Raw genomic sequence first — 20,904 nt, 5'->3', positions numbered from 1 at the left:
AAAATGTACACCCTGTTAGTGCAAATTAAAGTGAAGCTGCATGGACTGACCTTGAGTTGATGAGAGCAAGCGCTTTGAGTGCTTGAGTCAGCCACAGGTCAGTCAGGACCTCCATTTCTCTCCTCAGCTGTAACCACTCCTCCCGCTTGGGGCTGCCCAGCAAACCTGAACAATATTTTCATTAGTGGTTTAACTTTTGTAAGCCTTTCAGTGCCTCTGCTTACAGTCATTTAACAGTTTTCTATAAAGATGAACAGAACCAGATAAACAACTGAGAGGAAAATAGTATACTTACTGATTTTACCAACTAACCAACATTTGCTGATAAACACTAAACAAGTTTTGTTTGATAGTGAAAAGACCGAGCATATCATATAACACATTTGATGTAATTTGTTTGACTTGAATTTATCCACCAGCAGAGGTGGGTAGTAACGAGTTACATTTACTCCGTTACATTTACTTGAGTACGTTTTGGGAAATGTTGTACTTTTAGGAGTAGTTTTGAATCACTATACTTTTTACTTTTACTTGAGTAGATTCGTGAAGAAGAAACTGTTCCTCTTACTCCGCTACATTAGGCTACGTTGAACTCGTTACTTTTCTTTTATCCCTTTTATCCACGTACGCGTCAATCTCATGACATCACTGGGTGATTCTTTGGGAAAAATGTTTGTTTTTGCATGTTTTGTCACATTTACACAGACTCAAACACACACAGAGTTTATATGAGTTCATGGGCTTGTTCTAGTTCTGCCTGGTTAAAAAAGAAAAGTACAAAGGCTTGAAATGTTGTGCTATTTGTGCTTAATTTATTTTTTATTGTTATTATTTTATTTATTTTATTATTTATTAAAGTACTTGAATTTACTTTAAGATTATTTTAATTTAAGCTATTTTTTTATTAATTCTAATTTATTTTATTATTTTATTGATTTAATTTGACTGAAGATGATTATTTTGTACTTTTGTCTGTTGGAACGGTTGTGTTAAAAAAAATAAATCAGACGTTACTCAACAGTTACTCAGTACTTGAGTAGTTTTTTCACCAAGTACTTTTTTACTTTTACTCAAGTCATTATTTGGATGACTACTTTTTACTTCTACTTGAGTCATATTATTCTGAAGTAACAGTACTTTTACTTGAGTACAATTTTTGGCTACTCTACCCAGCTCTGTCCACCAGCTTTTAGAACCTTTAAGAACTTTCATGCATATAATTTAATATTACAAATTTTCTGTAACTAATTTGTCATTACATGCAGAGGAAGCCAATCTTGAGCCAGCTGACTCCAGTTGAAACGGAAATTGCCCAAACCTCTAGGGGTAAGTGTGAGGGTCATAAAAGTACGAGAGGAACTCACCTCCAACATTGTTCTTGTAGGTGTTGTAGATCTCCTTGACTCTGCGGTAGCGAAACGCCAGTTTCCTCATCCAGTCCACCCCTCCGTGGACCCCTGACCCCAGGCACAAAGAGCCCGCTCCTGCTGGGCTCTGGAAGCCATCCGAGCCAAAGTTGTAAGTGCTGCAGGATCAAAAGTGCAGGGAGCAGCCAGAATTGAGATCATAAAGACAAAAGGCATTTTTCCCCCCAAAAACCCTAAATCAGAAAAAGTTGGGACGATATGGAAAATGCAAATAAAGATAAAACACAGCGACTCTCACATGTATTTAGACTTTTATTTCTGTGCAGGCAGTATGAAGTCAACGTATTTCATGCTTTTGCATGTGAAAAAGCGTGAAATAGCTTTTGCAAAGCTTTTGCCTTTTTGTACAGCTGCCACTTTTCCTCAAACACTTTAAAAGGCATTCTGATGATGAGGCTGTGATGAAGCCAAAATAACTTAATCCTTTAAGGCCTGAAATATGAAATACAGTAATACTCAAAAAAATATTATTTTAAGTGTTTATTACATAATGAAATTAAAAACATGCCAAATTGTGTCTTTTTGGTTTCTAAAAAACCCTTTTCTGTATCATTATGTACAAATTTGGTAAAATTATTATTATTATTTTTTTAATTTATTTTTTTATTAAGATATTCTTTCGCTATACTTATTCCAATGAAGGATTGCGAGGATCCTCTTGAGCTTATCCCAGCGCTCTCTGGGTAATATTCAAGGGTACATCCTGTACAGCTTCTCAAAGATTTTCTCAAAAATCCCTTTAATATGCGGTAATATCAGCCACGGATGAATGATGGTTCCAGATGGTTCCTGGCTGAGGTATCAGAGATCATGGGTGTCCAGTGAAGGTCCGAGCTTTTGCTCAGTGAGGCCTCTGCACTGGCTGGCTGACCATCAGAGGATAGACTTTAAAGCACTGATGCTGGTCTATAAAGCTCTGCGTGGTCTTACTTTTAAACTTGAGTTTCAAAACTTAATCATATTTTAACTACTGATTTTATCTGCTTTTATCTATTGTTCTTTTTTCTTCTTTTGTTTTAACTTTAAATCATGCTTTTTATTTCTACTTTGTGTCTCTGTAAAGCACTTTGAATCTCCTTGTTGTTGAATTGTGCTATAGAAATAAACCTGCCATTCATACATTTAAAGTCTGTAAAATGTTCTTAAATCACTTAATTTTATTATGTGCTGTAAAATGAGAAACATCCAAATCCTTTGAAATATTCATTTGAGTAAAACTGCTTTTAATAATTTCAGTGATTTTCTCACAGGTTTGCTGACAAAGTGGAGATCTTTGTACATCTTTGTCCTCCAGAAACTCAGTCTTTTATGGTTACTATGTTTGTAAATCATTTTATCATCATTAGTTACTCATTACTCACTAGATTTACATTATACCAGATTTTTTCAGTCCTGTTTATTTTATTTTTGAAATAAACAAATGAATATATACTGAAAAATGACATGAAGTAGAACTGTAGCACACGTACGCATAAGAAACACACAAGAAAATAAAAAAGAAAGAAAAACAAATCTATGCAAGTATCTATGCAATCTATCTAAGCAGTATTTCCATTAGTACATTTTATGGCTTTAAGGAACAGATTCAGTCACTTTAGGAGATGGAAAAGAAAGAAAGGACTGGACCATTTGTCAAATTTAGGGATGCATTTGATGTATGATGCGAGTGAGAAGAAAACTGAATGAAGTATTGAATAGTCTTTTGTCAGTGAAATTTAGTATATATAAAAACTATGTCTGGGTAAATATAAAAACATCTTTGAATCAAAAGGGCCAGGGTCAATAAAATAAACATGTCAAAGAGTACTTTAGTACAGTCTGTCTTTCTCAAGTCACTCCTAAAAGTATCCTAAAGCGCTTAAGCAAGTTTACGTAATAAATTGTCTGGACTGAGGGAGACAGAGGGAGTAAAAGAGATATTCTGATGAGAAATGAAAGCAGTGGATAATCTTGTGATATACTATACGGCAGTGGAAGCTGGGGTGGAAAAAAAAAAGAGAAGCCATGCACAAACTAATGCTCACACTCCTCATCGCTGAGCTGGTTTTGCCCCGTGCACTAAAAAGCTAGAGGGCAAGTCTGGTTCACAAGTCACAGGAGAAGTGTCGGGGATACTGAGTAGAGCAACACAGTTGAGGCGTTACCTCAGGTCCTGTCCGTTGTCATCTGATGCCACGTCATCAATATGAACCTGGTCACATTCCTGGGAAATGAAAAAAAAAAAAAGAAAGAAAGAAAGAAAGAAAGAAAGAAAGAAAGAAAGCTCGGGTTCAATGATGCCCTGCACAGACAGCTTCCTGCTCAGTAGTGGAGCCTCAACGTAGGAAAAGTTCAAAAGAAAATGAATAATATGCTTACAATAATAATCATTATAACATGATGATTCTAACAAACATAAATCATAACAAAAGTTATCTTTTAACCCCATTTCTTGCATTTCAAGCCCTTTAATCCCACAACCAAATACTCCTCACATCCTCAAAGTACACATCCAGTGAAGTACACACAGCAATGCCCACGTATTGTGTCTGCAAAAACAGACTTCTGGTATAACTTCTGTCACGCAATGACCCTGGACTGACAGGCTCTCCTATCACGTTTCAGTCCCCCAGACAGAGACGCTACCTCATCTTCCTTCAATTGCTACATAACTCAGTTCCCACTGGCTGGACCCCACATCCCACTCAGGTGTCACTCGCCCCTGAAGATCTGCAACTACTGACCATTTAATGCAAACGATCCCTTAATTACTGAACTCAAATGCTCAAATTAGAGTCTGCAAGAGTTCCTGATGTCAACCAGCGAGTCCACGGTTTGCAATAATAAATCAAGCTCTGTGACACTAAGATAAATCTCACAGAGAAATTTAAGGCCATGCATAAATAGCAAAATTAATTTGCCTGTTTAAAAAAGATAAAAATCCGTACGAAAAAACTTGAGAGTGCTTGTCTGAGCATTTGTTGGTGGATGAAAAGCAAAAAATATATCCACAAAATCACACACGCTGCATGTGACTCCTAAATTAGGTGTGAAAAAGATGATCCTGTTTTTATACCTCAGACTGAGGATGAAACTGTCTAATTAAAGGGCAGATAATTTTGTTACCTTCAACCGGCAGGCCCAGGAACAGTGATTATAGGAATAATTTGTTCTAATAAATAAATTGATCTAATAAATATAGGTGTGTGTGTATGTTAGAGGGTTTGTTCTTAGCCAACACACAGTTAGCAGAAACGTCCTCCTCTAGCTAAGTTTCATCCTTGGACCCTTCCAGACAAAGCTGCAGCCAGCCACTGTGGTCTGTCAGCAAAATAAACACCAAAACAAAACGTATTCTCCTTCAAATGTGAATTACTGTGCTCTGTTAGGTCTTTAGTCAACGCTCAGAAGCTATACTTAGATGTCTACACAGTTCAAAACCGTTTCATTAACCAGCATGTAAATATGCATATTTCTGCTGCAAGGCCTCACTTTTGGAGCCAGTCCCCAGTGGTCAGTGGAGGAACTGCAGCTTCCCCCAGACATTTAAGGCAAAGGCAACAGCAGTTTTCCATTGGATTTTGTGAGCGAGTTAACACTGCTCAATTAGTTTAAGGCTTAAAAACAGGGTCAAAACACAAACTATAAATTACAGAGTTGCACAGTGGGTGAAATCTCACACTTACATGTAGTTTTCTGTGTTTCTATCTGATAAAAGATGTTTCATATACATTTTCTTCAGTTTTTTCTGTCTTTCTGTAACTATTTTTTTTCAAAAATATACAAATCTCTTGAGCACTCTTACAGTCTTTTCTACACATAAATGTTAATTTCTCAGATTAATTCATTTCACGGTGACAGAGTTGGAATTACAATTATAAACTCAAGGATCAATTTAAAAGCTCGAAAACCCTTAATGACTTTAGTTTGAGCCCATACTTTTACACGGAGACTCTGGAAAAGCCCACAAAGTGGCAACAGAAACCGAAGTCAACGTCATTTTAATCTTTTTTCAATAGCTAGATAGATATTGTGTAAGCAATTACACTTCTATAATCTTTTAAATCAGGAAAATTTCCACTGGAAATTCAGAGTTTGGTCTGGCAGTCGCACCGGCCCTTCAAAAGTATGCACAGTTCTGTTTGTATCACAGTTGAAAGACTTGTGGCCTGTGGTGTGGCAGCTGACCTGTAGTGAGGATAAGATAATTGTACCTCAGGACTTAATATGAGTTGTCAGCCCACTGTGGGGTACGCCTGTGGAGATTTTCTCAACCCTTACAACAAAAGAAGGGATAAGAACTGGGTTTGCAAATGGCTTTGTTGGCTCCTTTCTCTCCTCTTGACTGTTCCTCCTCCCTTTTGACAAATTTTCCTCTTAGATACTCAAGACACACACCTATAATTACACCGCAAAATGTTCTTGTTCTCCTTCCCTGCATCCATCTTTAATCTTTTTCTTTGTCAGAACACGGCAAAGGAATGTGGCGTGAACACAAGTTGCGCTGTTCAGCCACTAACAGGTAAGTTATTTTTTTCCCTCTCTTTTCACGCAACTATCACTCTTAAAGACTGCATCAACAACCACATTAAATCCAGTGGACTTGTTAACTGCATGTGTCTTTACTGTGCAGCACTTATCCCAGCAAAGCAGCACTCTCAATAATCTTTGCTGCTCTCTTACTCCAGGAGGGAAAACTGTTTGGAAAATGCTGAAGAAAGAATAAATATAGGATAGATGTTGCGTGAGGGGATTTCGACAATGACTGCCACTGTGCTTAAAGCCAAGTGAGAAAACAGCACCCAAATGTCAATCCTCTCGCTAGAATGTGGCAGGGAAGCGTTTTTGGTTATGCCAACTCAGTGCTGGATATACTCTGAGGGCTGCATTTTTCCAGCTTACTGGAAGAAGTCTCACAATTATTTAAGAAAAAAAAAAAAAAAAAAAAGAGTGAGATCTACAGGGCAAATGTTCGTGTGCGTGGGTACAATTTCTGATTGAAGCAAGTCATTTCATTACGTTCAAGATTTAAATCTGTACAATTGTAAATATGCGCTCAAATATACTGTACGTCCTCACCTCCAGGTCATTGAAGAATAGTCTCGAGTCAGCCAGATTGAAGATCATTTCTTCCATCCACAAACCCAGAGACACTGCCTTTGATGAGTCCTGATGACAAAATAAAAAGACTGGGATTAATATTCCTGACATGTGATCTGCCTCTGAAGCGACAAGCGAAGCAGAATGACGCCGTGAAGACCAGCGTCGTCCCAACAGCGACTGTGTAAACTGGTGTATATCTCAGGGCTTATGGAGTAAAAACATTTATTCCTCTGCCTGAGTCACATCCCTTGAAGGAAACTGGTTTGTAAACTACAAATTTGGTTCGTCATTGTAACAAAAACAAGTAATTACCAGCTTTGTCACAGAACATTTAAACAAGTTACACTCGCAAAATCCAGAGTTTAGGCTGAGATGCGTATGAAGAGAATAACCATATAAATCAAACGATTGTAAATCAATACTCTTGCCAATAAGCCAGTGCTGCCGTATGCATGTTTCTCTAACACTATTTTGTTAATCAGTTCCAGTTTCAGAAATGAAAACTCTCTGCCATATATTATCTTTACTGCCACTTTCCAGTCTAAGATATCCGTTCCAGCTCCCACTGACCCCAGACTGATCAATTTAAATGGTTTTCATTTACTAGCGTGTCACGCAGAAGAGAGAGAATTTCTTTTTTTCATGCAAACTGGTTCAATCACTTCATGGCTTTCATGAATAAAAAACTTGCAAAAGTCAAGTACTGAACGATTCTATTCTATTCTATTCTATTCTATTCTATTCTATTCTATTCTATTCTATTCTATGTGTCATTTGAGACCAAAATAAACAAAAAAAGCAAGACACTAACTCTTTGGACACCATGGACCAATAGTTGTTTTTTTGTTATTTTTTTTTTTCATATCGCTGTCATTCTCTGTGATCCAATTTATATTTGTATTGATTTTATATTGTATTTACTTGTATTTATAACTTCAATAATAGTTGTTTAATCCCTGATTGTTGTTGCGGTTTAAAAAACTAATATTGAACATAATGAACGGAAATGAAAAAGACAAAAATATAGTATAAATGATCAAAAAGTTGTCATGAAATGATGAATTCTGAAACAGGTTTCACCACAGGTACAAACCTGTTCATGAAACAGATCAACTACTGTATCTGGTCTCGCGGCTTCTTCCATCAAACCACCCAGCCTGGATTCCTGCGTTCATTTTCTCTCACACTTCAAATCACAAAACACTCACCTAAGTGTTGCATTACACCTACTTCATTAGGTTAGTTTTATAAGCGAAATTTCAATTATCACCCGCAGACACATGAATCACACTGCGCATGCAGTCGCGCCAGGAATCAAGGGCACACTGCTGTTCCAGAGTACAAAAGCAGGTGTGTGAAGGTGTGTGAGCGAGGCATTGTTTTGAAGGCAGCACTGGCAGCCAGACAAGCTAGCAGAGGTGTCAGCCAAAGGTGAGCATCTGATTAGGGCAGATGGAATGACAAGTAGGGACTGTCTCCTGGCTCAGAACGATGAAATGTGCTTGAAGACACAAGTAGGATAATTACAAAATACCCCCCTTCTAAAAAAAACAACCAAAAAAGGAAAGGTAATTGATGGGAGAGGGCAAGAAAAGTTCAGTAGAAGGAATAAGGTGGTTGACGGGGAGAAAATTATAAGGAGGGCTGAGAAAGGAGGAAATAGAAGAGACAAAGAGTGAGGTTTTAAAGACTTAAGAGGAGCTTGTTCTTGTTTATCTAATAATTGAAATAATGATCTGTAATCGCCGTCTTTTTTAGACACAGACAAACAAAAGCCCCTTTCTTTGAATCCTAAGAAGGAGCTCACAAAAAGAAGGAGGGGAAAAAGAGGGAAAAAAAGAGATTACCCAAAACATTCACTTCTCACCTTCACCCTTATGGAGGGGATTTTCAGGTATAGAAACAGCTGGGGGAAGACTATTCACATACAAGAGGATGGAATAGAGTGTAGTATGATGGATGAAATAACAAGAGGAGATGATATTGGAAAGAGGAGGCAGATTCTCCTGTTCATTTCCCTCCATTACCAAAACTGGTGGGAACCCGTGTCTTTCAACACATGCATTAGTATTTGCTACGACTGGTACCCTTCATTTTGGTGGAAACAGCAGAAAGCAGGACAGTAAGTGGCGAGGTGAAAATGATCAGATCAAATTAGGGCTGTTCGATTAATCGATTTTAAATCGTAATCGCGATTATGTAATTAGAACGATGTTAAAACGTGAAAATCGTAAAATCGATTTTTCACTCTTTTTTTTTTTTTTTTAATTTTTATTTTTTTTACCTTGTCTGCACACATATTAATGATTGATTGATGGAAATACCTCTCAGTACCTGCGACAAGTGCCCCATGGGAGAGGCTCTTTAGTGTAGGAGGGGGCGTTGTAACATGCCACCGGGCATCCCTCAAGCCAGATGCGGTAGACCGGCTCGTGTTCCTTGCAAAAAACTTGCAAATGTGAATAGCAAATGTAATGACTGACATTACACACCTCTACCTCCTTCATGGGTTGCATTATTATTTAGCATGCAAAGACCCAGTTTAGTTTAATTAGAAAATGTCTTGTTTTATTTAATTGGAAATATAACTTACTGTATGTTTGCAAGTGCTGATTTGCTGATTTTTTATTTTCAGAGATAAAACTTTATATTTTATTATATTTTTTAAAACTTTTTTTCAACTTATTTTACAGAGTTTTGCACTTTATTCATTCATTTTTGGTTTAATAAGAGCAAAGTTTGCACTTAAAGCCCAATGGGGCAAATGTTCAATAAAAAAACAGCATATTTGAAATCATTTCTTTGCCTTTTGTCAATTCACAAAATAATCGTAATCGTAATCGAAAATCGGATTTTGAGAGAAAAAAATCGAGATTTTATTTTTGGGCAAAAAACAGCCCTAGATCAAATATATTATGGCCATCAGAGCAATATGAATTAGCACCACATTAGGGAAATAAAAGACGAAAGTAAATATCGCTAGTTGTGAACATAGCTGGACTGTTAATCTGTTTTTCCGCTGTCTATCATTCATTTCCTCTGCTGCATGTCTGACTTTTGATGTCAGAGTGTGCAGAGTCAGAGACTGTCAGAGAGCTCCCCTGGACCCAGCAGTGGGGTGTCCGGGTGCTGGGAGGAATTCTTTGGCACATGAGTCACATTTCAACATACTGACAACAACCAACTCTCATTTTGGCCCTTCTTTCCCTTTTCTCTTCAGCCCTTTCTTTGAGAGCAGAAAAGAAAGAAAAAGAAACAAGGCTATGCAAAGGCCTGCTGTGGCGCTGAACTGACCGGCAACGCGGCTCTCAAACACCCATCAGCCTTGTGTCCACCCGCGGGGAGACCGTGAGAATTCAAAACACACGGCTTTGGCCAAAAACAAGAAGCGCACCACTGTCCGCCCCTCGTCAGCCGCCTGTCTGTTATGTAAAGGTCCCTTCGGCTGTCAATCAAGCTGCAGGTGTCGGGGTAGCTAAACAACCCCGGTGCATTATGTAAAGAAACAAGAGGGCAGAAAGGCAAAACATAGCCGGCGTGTGAAAATGCTCAGGGATGCGACCCAAAGGTCATGGACTTTGACTGTTAGTCAAATAAGCAACAGATCACAGAGACAAAGAGATTTTCCTAAAGCAGGATTATGTGTTCACTGTTGGGATGTGGGGCCAAGCAAACTGTTCCCGCCTGTTTGATACAGTCAGCTGTTGGGAGACTATGATTTGCTGCAGAACAAACTTGTTACAGTAAATGACAAAGGGAGGGGTCGTATGATCGTACCTTGCCAAATCGTGAGGAGAAAGTTCCCGTGAGGAGCGAATGGAAAATGATGATGGTTTCATCCAGATCCCAGATAAACACTCGCTGTAGCAGAATAACAGATATGTAATATTAACCACATGACGGTTTATGTATGTGTGTCATGGAGAGAAAGACAAATATTGTTGAGGAGGACTGATAATTTCCAGCAGCGTGTGAGGGTGTGTTCACCTCTATATCAGAGTCTAGAGGAGGAGCAGGGTCACTGACTCTTTTTCTTCCTCTCAGCTTGCCATCTGACCCCCTTCGAGCCGGGACCCCCTCCTCTTTACCTGGCGTTGGTGGGCTGGGCGGCGGGTGGTATTCCCCTACGCGCACACACAAAAACCGCTCATTAATGTCTCGAAAACATTTTGCATATTAACTGGAGAGTGCTGTGAATTTACAGATCAGTAGATAGAGTAGAAAGAGCTGAGCTGCACCGTGAGTGAGATCTGTGTGGTTTAATGAGTCGACAGGGACTAGAATTAGAAATATTCCAGTTCTAGTTAGAACAGTTAGTTCCAACTAGAACAGTTAGTGAACTGCTAGTTAGCTCTTATTCAACTGTAAGACGCAGTTCTAAATCATTGTAGTAACCCCAGGGTTATATCAACCCTAGGTCTATTACTAAATGGTAATAAGTGTAAACTTTAGTTAAGAAGGAAAATGATATGTTGTTAGAACAGAAAATCAGAGGTGGGTAGTAACGAGTTACATTTACTCCGTTACATTTACTTGAGTACGTTTTGGGAAATGTACTTTTAGGAGTAGTTTTGAATCACTATACTTTTTACTTTTACTTGAGTAGATTTGTGAAGGAGAAACTGTTCCTCTTACTCCGCTACATTAGGCTACGTTGAGCTGTTACTTTTATTTTATCCCTTTTATCCGCGTACGCGTCAATCTCATGACATCACTGGGTGATGCTTTGGGAAAAATGTTTGTTTTTGCAAGTTTTGTCACATTTACACAGACTCAAACACACACAGAGTTTATATGAGTTCATGGGCTTGTTCTAGTTCTGGTTAAAAAAGAAAAGTACAAAGGCTTGAAATGTTGTGCTACTTGTGCTTAATTTATTTTTTATTCTGTTATTTTATTTATTTTATTATTTATTAAAGTACTTGAATTTACTTTAAGATTATTTTAATTTAAGCTATTTTTTATTTTTTATTAATTTTAATTTAGTTTATTATTTTATTGATTTAATTTGCCTGAAGATGATTATTTTGTACTTTTGTTTGTTTGAAAGGTTGTGTTAAAAGAAATAAATCAGACGTTACTCAACAGTTACTCAGTACTTGAGTAGTTTTTTCACCAAGTACTTTTTTACTTTTACTCAAGTAATTATTTGGATGATTACCTTTTACTTCTAATTGAGTCATATTATTCTGAAGTAACAGTACTTTTACTTGAGTACAATTTTTGGCTACTCTACCCAGCTCTACAGAAAATATACATTTGAAGCATAATCATTAACTTCAGCCTAAAAGTACAGTGTTGTCCGGATTAATTGATATCGTAAGCCTCTGACAAGACTAAAAAAAATCATCATTCCACTTAAGCGATAGTAACGATATGGTGCCAAACTTTAACAGGGTTTATACAGCAATCCTTATGTTAAATTTAATACCAATTAAATACCTTTTTCACTACCTTCAGATTTAAAAAAAAAACTGTCACAACTTTAAGTGTTAATCACGAACCTTTTAACATTAATACAGATTTTGACCTATAGAACACTATACAGAACAGATTTATAGACTCATTGATGTTGACCAGATGTTTCACATTTATTTCACTTTGTGAATAACAATAAAATAGACTGATTAAAATGTAAAAGGTAAAAAATAATACCAACTTAAAAAAAATAATACCTCTGACAGTGAATTTAACACTTTTAATGGCCTTAAATTTGGCAATTTTCATTTATCACTTTTTAATACTTTTTAAAACCCTGCGGAAACCCTGTTTAAACCAATCTTTTTAAAACCAATGTTTTTGTCAGGAATGTCCTTCCTGTTCATTGCTACATTGTTAGTTTGTGCAAGTCAACTACTGATACTGCGTAATTTACTGTCAACAGACACAAAAGGAGCCCATGGCGTCTGACTCTAATGCTTTCCTATTGCATCATGGGTATATCAGTGATAGTCCAGTTTTATGGTGGCAGAGGCCATGAACACGCCTCCTTTTGTGTCATCAGTAGCCATCTTGTACAGACAGTCCCTTTTATACACTTTTTTTTCCACACGTACAAGCTTAAAGGGACCGTGGTTCATTTGTAGGGACCAAGCAGCTGATCTGGGTTGAAGTTTTCACATTAGCAGGATACCATTAAACTGAACAGTACAATACTATAGTATTCTGCAAATTATGTTTAAAGGTCATAACAAAACTTGACCAATCAACATTCAGAAAAGATTTGAAAAAAGAGAAAGCAAGTATAACTTAAAAGCAACAGAGATTTAAAGAAAACCAAGATTCAGGACAAAATTGATGGAACGTTGTGTTTCTGTGAAAGGAATAAGTTTATGGAACAATCTGAATAAAGAAAACAAATAATCCAAATCAAACATTACATTCAAAAGAACAATTAAAGCCTGTATGTTAAGTAAATATAATGAAATATTTTAGTTAAGTTTGATTGACATACCAATAGATGGTGGTAATTTTATTTTATTTTAGTTTTTTATTTACTTGTTGTTTTTTTTAATTTATGTTATTTGTGAATTTATTTCTTGGAAAAAGGGGCAGATTAGATAAGATTCTTCTTATTTCTGCTCCCTTTTCATTCACAATTTATGAACATTTGTATTTGTATTTGTATTAAATTGTTTGTTTTATTTTTTGAATGAAATAAAGAATAAATGAATGAAATGAGCAGGATAAGTAGCAGTTCCTAAACTGACCACTGGGGGCTGGCTCCAAATATGGATCAGTCCATTGACCCCCATGTTAGAACGTTCGCAGCAGAAATAATTTTACACACATTTTGCAGCATGAACGGCCACAGTAATGTGCTTTCCCTAATAATTCAGAGTAAACTAAAAGAAAGAGAAGATCAAAGGGCTCTTTACCTGTAAGTGACTCTGGGCTGTGATTGGACATCATGACAGGATGCTCTGGGTGCTGATAGGCTAAAGGAGCCGTGATGGCAGCAGGGCTGATGTTGCTGCTGGTTAGGTAGGGATTGTTGTAGTGATGCGAGTTATAATAGGGAGAGTACTGACTCTGACTGTAGCTTGAATAGGATGAAAACTCCTGACAACAAAAACAATAATGTTTAGTGGCTTCAAAATGCAAAGAAAAAATGGTCACAGCAGCAATTGATACATGCAGATATTATTTCAAGAAATTGCTACAGTTTGGCATACATTTTTTTTCCCTGCTGGGGAATGACTGCTAATATTCAACAGTAAATTCTTATTGAAGGAAAAATCCTCTCTGGGGTTAAATTACTCACTTGTTGTGCCGGGTTGAATGGGGTTGAACTTGCAATTGCATGGCTCCCTTGAAAAATTCCAGATGAAATACCACTACCTAAGACATGATTTGAAAAGGGAAAAAGGGTAAAAACTTCTGGAAATAATCAAGGAGGATTGAAGAAGTAATTGCGAGTTATAAACTGGTGGGATATTCCACTGTGTTCCATAATGTATTGATGACTAGAGCTCAGATACGACGTTGCACCATCGGATCTCATCTCTAAAGTTGGAGGTTGGAGGAAATGGTAAAACTTTGACTCCATCCTCGCTGACAGCTCAGAGCTGCAGGAGCTCAGAGTGGGATTTATGACTGACATGACAATACAGGTGGGAAAGTCTGCTGCTCCTGCTCCTCCTGCAGCTCTGGGAATCTCCTAATCTAATCAAGCCAAGGCAGGAATGTCTTCCTCCAAGCAATCGCCCCCCACCTGCATCCTCCTGTCAGGACCGTCTTTTCTTTTTGTTTGTCTGATTAATTAATGATCCTGTTATCTTATCACTCCCCCCTACGGCACTGAAAACCATTTCCAGTTTTCTCCCCAATCTGTTCAGTTTAATGGTTAATGGGATCTCTCAAACTGGAATCAGTAAGGAGCTGCTCCAAGCCAAAAGGGAACAAGCCAGTCATTGACAACGAATTGGAAAAAGAGTGAATTGTGTATTGGATGAATCTGTAAACTATGGACAAAACACTTGATGGGCTAAAGGCAGAGCCAGAGTTGTTAGGATCCATCTCCTGGGGATTGTGTAAAAATCTACAGTAACCATCCTGAAGGCATATTTTACCAACCGTCTGACAAAAAGCCATGACGCTACTGTGAGTGAAAGGCTTGAAAGCTGCTCCAGTTTGGCCTGTACCTCGTAGGAGATTTACTGACATAACAGACAGATTCTTATTTACAGTTTCTTACGTACCGAAGATGACTGTTTATGTTTCAATCCAGCCTTAAGATAAATCGAATAACATTCCTCAGTAATTGCTAGATTTCCACATGCAATCAATTGTTAAAGATGGAAGATTTTTTTTCTTCTGCTATATAATCCTTAAGACTAATATGAAGGTGCACAGGATTTCGCAACGTTTAAGTGAGTGCTGGCAATGATGTGAGGAATAATGAGCTTTTCAGTGATTGACCTGTTTATTTTGATTGGTAGCTTTCCAAGTAGCTGTAATTCTCTTTTTATGACATGGCTTAAACTGTTTTGATAAGTACTTTTTAAGATTCCCTACTTCAAATCTAACTATCGTCATTTCATCAGCTCTCTATTGCTTTTTTTTCCCCTTCTCCACGCCACAAGGCAGGACAACAAGGAGATATGACTCAGTGGAAGAAATCTCCCCAAACAACACAACAGTCTAAAAGTTACAAGAAGGTCTCTCAAGTAAACACAAAGAAGCTCCCATTTGGTTTCACTTGTACACACAGTGTACAGTACGTTTGTCGAAAGCTTTTGTGGTGTGTGTGTGCGTATTCACAGCCATGCTTGTGTATTGTGTGCAGCGTAATGGATGACATGGAAACATTCTTAAATCCTTCAAACATTTGAATACTGTGGCGGTTTATTACCCTTTGAAGTTTGCAGTTAATGATTTATGCCGAAGAATATTCAAACAAATTCACGTTGTTTGGGAACATTGTCGCTCAAACTCCAACTACACTATTAAAAACTGTTTGTTGGTTCAACGGCGGTCCGCTAACAAACTGCAGTCCCTGATGGCTGTGAGGCTTGTCAAAGGGTCCCATCAAAAGAGTGTTTACTGGAATATTTACATTCCCACTCAGTGTCTCACATCTGAATGTTCTGTTTGAGAAAAAGTAAAAAGGAAAACAACAACGGTCTTTGAAAAGATGAAAAACGATTGATCAGGAGTTGGTGCGCGGCTAAAGAAGAATTCCCGTCAGATACAGAATTTTGAAGACATTAAATTCCCATCCACTTCAAAGATCAATTGTTATCCTACGGCCAAAGATTCACAATAAGTAATTATATGAGCAAAGCCTATCTGCTGTTGTAGGAAGTTAGAGACAAAAAATAAAAAATATGCTGTGTACACCCATTTATTACAAAGTACAGGGCTGATGTTTCTGTTCTCGTGGTCTCTGAGTACTGTTAACACCATTAAATTCCTGGGGTTATGTGTTTTCAGATGGTGTACAAAAAAAATCTGAAGATTATTTCCATTCAGACCATATTTGGACCAGTGGGTGTCGTTTGATTTGACTGAATAGCTGAGTGATACAAAATACATCTGCAGTTCTTCATTAAATGAGCCAATTCATGCATCAATGAAGCAATGATGACATTTGCTCTATTCACATAATACATTTCTGAGCAAAATTTTTGCTATATATCCATTTTATTTCTTTTATAAGCCAGATAGCAATATATTGCCACTTTATATTTAACATTTTACTAACAACACTGATTAATGATAGAACAACACTAAACTGTCCAACTCAAAAACTCTCTGATCTTGTGCTGATTTTGGATTTAATACATTTTTTAGCACAATTAATAAGCAATGAATTAGTAAAGTTTTTTTTTATATTAAAAATTATTCATATTAAAGAGTTCTGAGCCAAAATGGAAAGCCAACGATTTACCTGTTGACTCTCTTTATGGTAATAACATTAATATCATTTAGAAAAGTCCTACACGGTTTTGAAAGCGCTACAGGAGAATGTGTAAATGTCAAATAATGAAAATAATGAATGTAAGATCCAAGTTTTTATACATCAGAATATCAGTTGATGAAAAGTTCCAGAAATTATCACCAGTACCCTTGCCAAAGTGTCATAATTAGCCTAAACATAGTGTTCACATCTATAGATACATATCATATCAAATCTAGTGATCGGATGTGACTGCAAGAGCTCATATTCAAATAATTACAGTCCAGAAGTAAAATAACTGGATTTTAACAGCAGGAGTTGCAGTATGTAATATGTGTCTCATCCTTACAGTGGAAACAGCTCATGTTGCGTCTGCAACATTAAACCTCCTCACTCCTCCATAAAATGCCCCTTAATCTGTCCTCCTATCACACACAAGGTCAATTTCACGCTGGTTTCAAAGCCATAAAGCCGCACTGAGCGAGTCATGCTTTGGGCGCCGAACGACTGAGGAATGTGTACAGCACAGACACTCACACTCAATCACAAACACACACTGACATGCAAGGAGCCCCACACACTCCCAAACACAATGTATCTTAATCTAACCGGCCGTTCATCAGCAAGGCCCCTCTGGTGAAATGCTGCAGCCACAATTATTTCTTTTTCTTCCTCTACCTGCTTCATTTATTTTCCTCTCTGTCAACAGACTTCTCACTTTCCCTTTCTTTAGAGAAACAGCAACTCGCGCTTGCATGCTGTGTGTTGTTGGTCTGAGCGGAGAGAAAGGGGGCCTGACCCCGGGAAAGGAGGAGGGGTGAAGAGACTTTTGACGCCAGGAGCCCAGACCATAGCTAATGGAGAACAGGTGTGGCAGAGAGGAGAGGAGAAAAGAGAGGAGAAAAAGGAGAGGCTGCCACTGGCACAGATGCGCCAACCAGTGAGACCAAATCAAAGATGTCTGTGTACCAGTGTAACGGTGCAACAGTGCGTGTGTTATGTGTTAGTACATGTGGAGCATGGGACCAACCATGAGTGTGAGAGTAGCTGTAGAGGCTTTGACTGGGAGGTGTGCTGCTGAAGTTTGGATAGCCCAGGAGTCCTGTTTGTCCTGGAGAGTGACTCAAACCATCTTCTGTTTTAATGTCTGAAAAAAAAAAAAAAAAAAAAAAAAAAATATTTGCTTGGTCATTAAGTTTAGTTTTGTATTATAAAATTCAGACTTTTGTTTAAATGGACTGCACTGATGACATGACAACCTGGCCTGCAGCACCTTGTGTCTGTGACTTGTAATCATTACAAAGAACTTTTTTGCACGTCATAGAAAAGATCAACATGTGCTCTGCGGTTCTCAGTCTGGAATTGTGGAATCTGGTACGCAGAAAATGACGAAGCCAATAGCAACATTTTATTTTGCAGAAAAAACGAAAGCCTACAGAATATACAAAGTTGTGAAGATGTCCAATTTACTACTGAACAATTATTTGCTAACAACAATCAGGTGTTTTTGTTCCGTGATGTAATTTGAGATGGACATACTGCTACCTGGTTCTCTCTCTTCCTTGTTTACTTGAAGAAAAGTTGTAGTTCGTCTAACGAGTTGGCCTCGTTACCTTGGCTCTACGTGTAGCTTGAGTATTCGATGCATCTTATTTCCCCTGAAATCCCTCAAATTTTTCCCTCTTTTGTTTTGTGATGTCATCATATTGTAACGTGATTCAGTTACTTCAAATTACTGCAAAGGGATGCTACACAATGTACTACGTTTTTATGCTTTATTACTGATAATTAAGAAAGTAATCAACAAATTATAGTTAAGTAAAATTTACCTTACGCATTGTGCTTTTGACATCATTTTTAAAGCAATGCATTACCTTTTTAAACATAACACTGTCGTTGTACTCACTGTAAGACGGCATACTGTAGCCCTGGTGAGAGTACGGCGTGTATGGTCCTGCGGGCTGAAGTGCAGGGCTGTACTGAGTCTGTCCATATGCAGCCATGGCGCTGATTTTGGAGAAGGAAGAGGAAAAAAAAAAGCTTTTGTGACATATTTTTCTTGTCTTTACCTGTTACAACATCACATCCATTTTTTTCGTTAGAACCAAGCACGGGGAAACACTGTTCACTTTCAGGAACATTTCACAAAATTAGAGGTGAAGCTTCCTGTAAACAAACAAGCAACACCTGACAAAATGAATTTGCAGCTCCCTTATAATTACAATAACCTGACCTAAAATAATGCCAGATTTTGTTTTATAGTCTTCAATTTGAAAAAAAAAGCAAAAACTAAAGATCACAACATACTTTTGAGTGCACGATCAAAGTGTGATGCAATTCCAGTGTTTATTTTGGGATTAAATGTCATAAAAAAAAAACTCACCTGGAAAAAGTGTGATGAGTTCGAAACAGAAGCTCTGTGAATGAGGCAAAAACAGAAATTAAACCATAAAACCATCAGGAATCAGGAATTAGAAAAAAAAGACGACATTGTTATGAGATTTTACAGAAACCAGAAGGGACATAAAAATATGTGCAGACCATTGTTACATAAATCTATTTATTTATGAAGCTATGCCAATTTTGCAAGCCACACGCCTGTCTCAAAGATATAAAGACATTGTTGACTTTCAAATTAATTATTTAAAATTCAAGCTAAACCAAGGTAATTGTTTTCGGCCTAAAAATCCTCCGAAAGTTATTTTTCATGACATTAACTTTGCTCCTTGTACTACTGTGAGGAACCTTGTAGTAATTTGAACATCATTTATCGGCCACATGTTACAAAAATCCGCAGCGCCCTTTCTTAAAGCAATGCTGAAAAGGCTGGACCATCTCAATGCCCTTTTCCACACATCGTCAAAACATAACATGCAAAATAATCCCTCATTTCATCCAAAATGCTGAACACCAAGAGAAATCCCATCTCTGTCGCTCGAGCTGTCAAGTTAAGAATACATTTGGAAATCTTCCATGTTACGTATAGAGCCCTAAAGGTGTTAGCTCCTCACTATCTTAAAGATCTTTTTGCTCCACATGAACCGACATGAACACTTGGCCTCATAGTTCAGACTTCCTCGCAGTTCCCAGAGAGTCCAGGTCCAGAATGACAGGGATCGCTTTAATGTGTTAGACTCGTCTCCAGTGAAATCAGCTGCCAGTTTGGATATGAAATGGTAAAACCCCTTCTGCTTTTAAGACTATGCTTAAAACTTTGTAAATGTTTTATTTATTTATTCATGTATTGTTTTTTGAATCTTGTTTTATTCTGAAAGCTCTTTCAGTTGCGCTCTTGTTTTAAAGATGCCATGAATATAGTTGAGCTTTATCAATACATACTGTATACTGTATGTCTACTTTAAGGCCACAGAACCTGTTTGATGACTTCTGAGACAGTCTGCACTTTATGTATTTATTTTTTTGTGGTTGAGTTTTCTCACCTGCCCCAACTGACAGAGCTGTATCCTCTTTATCCTGTCACACTGCTGTTAGTCCGATTCCTCTGAAGCTGTTAACTGTCCTGTGGAGACAGCACCAAGAATGGAAAATGAGGAACATACATGCACTTTATAGTCACTTTATTGGTTCAAGTATGAAGAAAAAAATAAAATAAAAATTAAGATTTTCCAAGACATGTCAAGTACATTGATGTAAAGAGTCTGGTTATCAGGAACTGAATCATTACTTTCAATATCCGTGAACAGGTTTCCAGAGAAGTCAGTGTTGACTCACATTGATTCATCTGTGCCATGCATAACCACAGAGGGAAAATACCCAACTAGAAAAAAAGTAGCAGAAGCCGAGTCTGCCAAATTCAGAGTGACAGCAGCGTGTGGGATATGCACAATTATCAGTTCGTGTTTTTTGGATGATAAGATGAGACAATAGAGCTTTGTGTAGCAGCAGCGAACAAGATGAGACAGAGCATTTACAATGTAGTGTTTTCTAACTACAGTTTCTCTTCAATCTTTCTGGCATTCAGTGAGCGGCGTTGTTATGAGATGATTTAACAAGTGATAATTTGAAAAATCTAGTTTTGATGTTCCATCTTTAACTTGCACTTCATTTAAGTTTATAGAAACACCTAGCAGTTAATAAGAAGTGAAAATGAGTATTCCTGTGTTTAAAACCAATAATATGGCAGATAGATATGAGTGTTTTATATAAAGAGCTGTGATCCATCAAAGTCTGATGTACAACATGCTTGTGGAGTTGTGTCATGGCAGGAACAAAAGAGGTTTTCAAGGACCTCAGAAGGGGTTTTTGATGCTCATCAGGCTAAAACAAGACACAAATGATCTCTAAAGAGCTTGGAGTCCACTGCTTAGTCAGACAGATGTCACACAAAAGACAAGTGAACACCATTGTTACCATGTTACTAGATCGCTGAACACAAACGATGTGCATGGAATAGCTACAAGAAAAAATGTCACCAAAAAGAGCGCTTGTGCCAGTCTGCAGTTCGCTTAAAATCTATCCCATCTGTGGATTTAT

The 20,904-nt window shown here is 37.6% G+C and overlaps 1 protein-coding gene across 2 annotated transcripts in view; it reads right to left on the bottom strand.

The window, feature by feature from the left end:
- Positions 1-20,904, bottom strand: part of eya2 (EYA transcriptional coactivator and phosphatase 2) — a 33,681-nt gene that overhangs the window by 2,014 nt on the left and 10,763 nt on the right. For both annotated transcript variants that reach the window (XM_061728411.1, XM_061728412.1), the window contains exons 2-13: positions 19,851-19,930; positions 18,794-18,827; positions 18,317-18,417; positions 17,441-17,557; positions 13,774-13,850; positions 13,388-13,571; positions 10,497-10,633; positions 10,287-10,370; positions 6,486-6,575; positions 3,572-3,630; positions 1,365-1,525; positions 51-165 (exon numbers count right to left, since the gene is read on the bottom strand). In XM_061728411.1, coding sequence (XP_061584395.1) covers positions 51-165; positions 1,365-1,525; positions 3,572-3,630; positions 6,486-6,575; positions 10,287-10,370; positions 10,497-10,633; positions 13,388-13,571; positions 13,774-13,850; positions 17,441-17,557; positions 18,317-18,413 — 1,121 coding nt within the window. In that variant the 5' untranslated portion in view covers positions 18,414-18,417; positions 18,794-18,827; positions 19,851-19,930. The remainder of the gene's footprint in view (positions 1-50; positions 166-1,364; positions 1,526-3,571; positions 3,631-6,485; positions 6,576-10,286; positions 10,371-10,496; positions 10,634-13,387; positions 13,572-13,773; positions 13,851-17,440; positions 17,558-18,316; positions 18,418-18,793; positions 18,828-19,850; positions 19,931-20,904) is intronic.

The sequence above is a fragment of the Cololabis saira genome, chromosome 8, assembly GCF_033807715.1.
Source record: "Cololabis saira isolate AMF1-May2022 chromosome 8, fColSai1.1, whole genome shotgun sequence".
NCBI lineage: Eukaryota > Metazoa > Chordata > Actinopteri > Beloniformes > Belonidae > Cololabis > Cololabis saira.
This window is presented reverse-complemented; position numbering and strand designations above follow the sequence as displayed.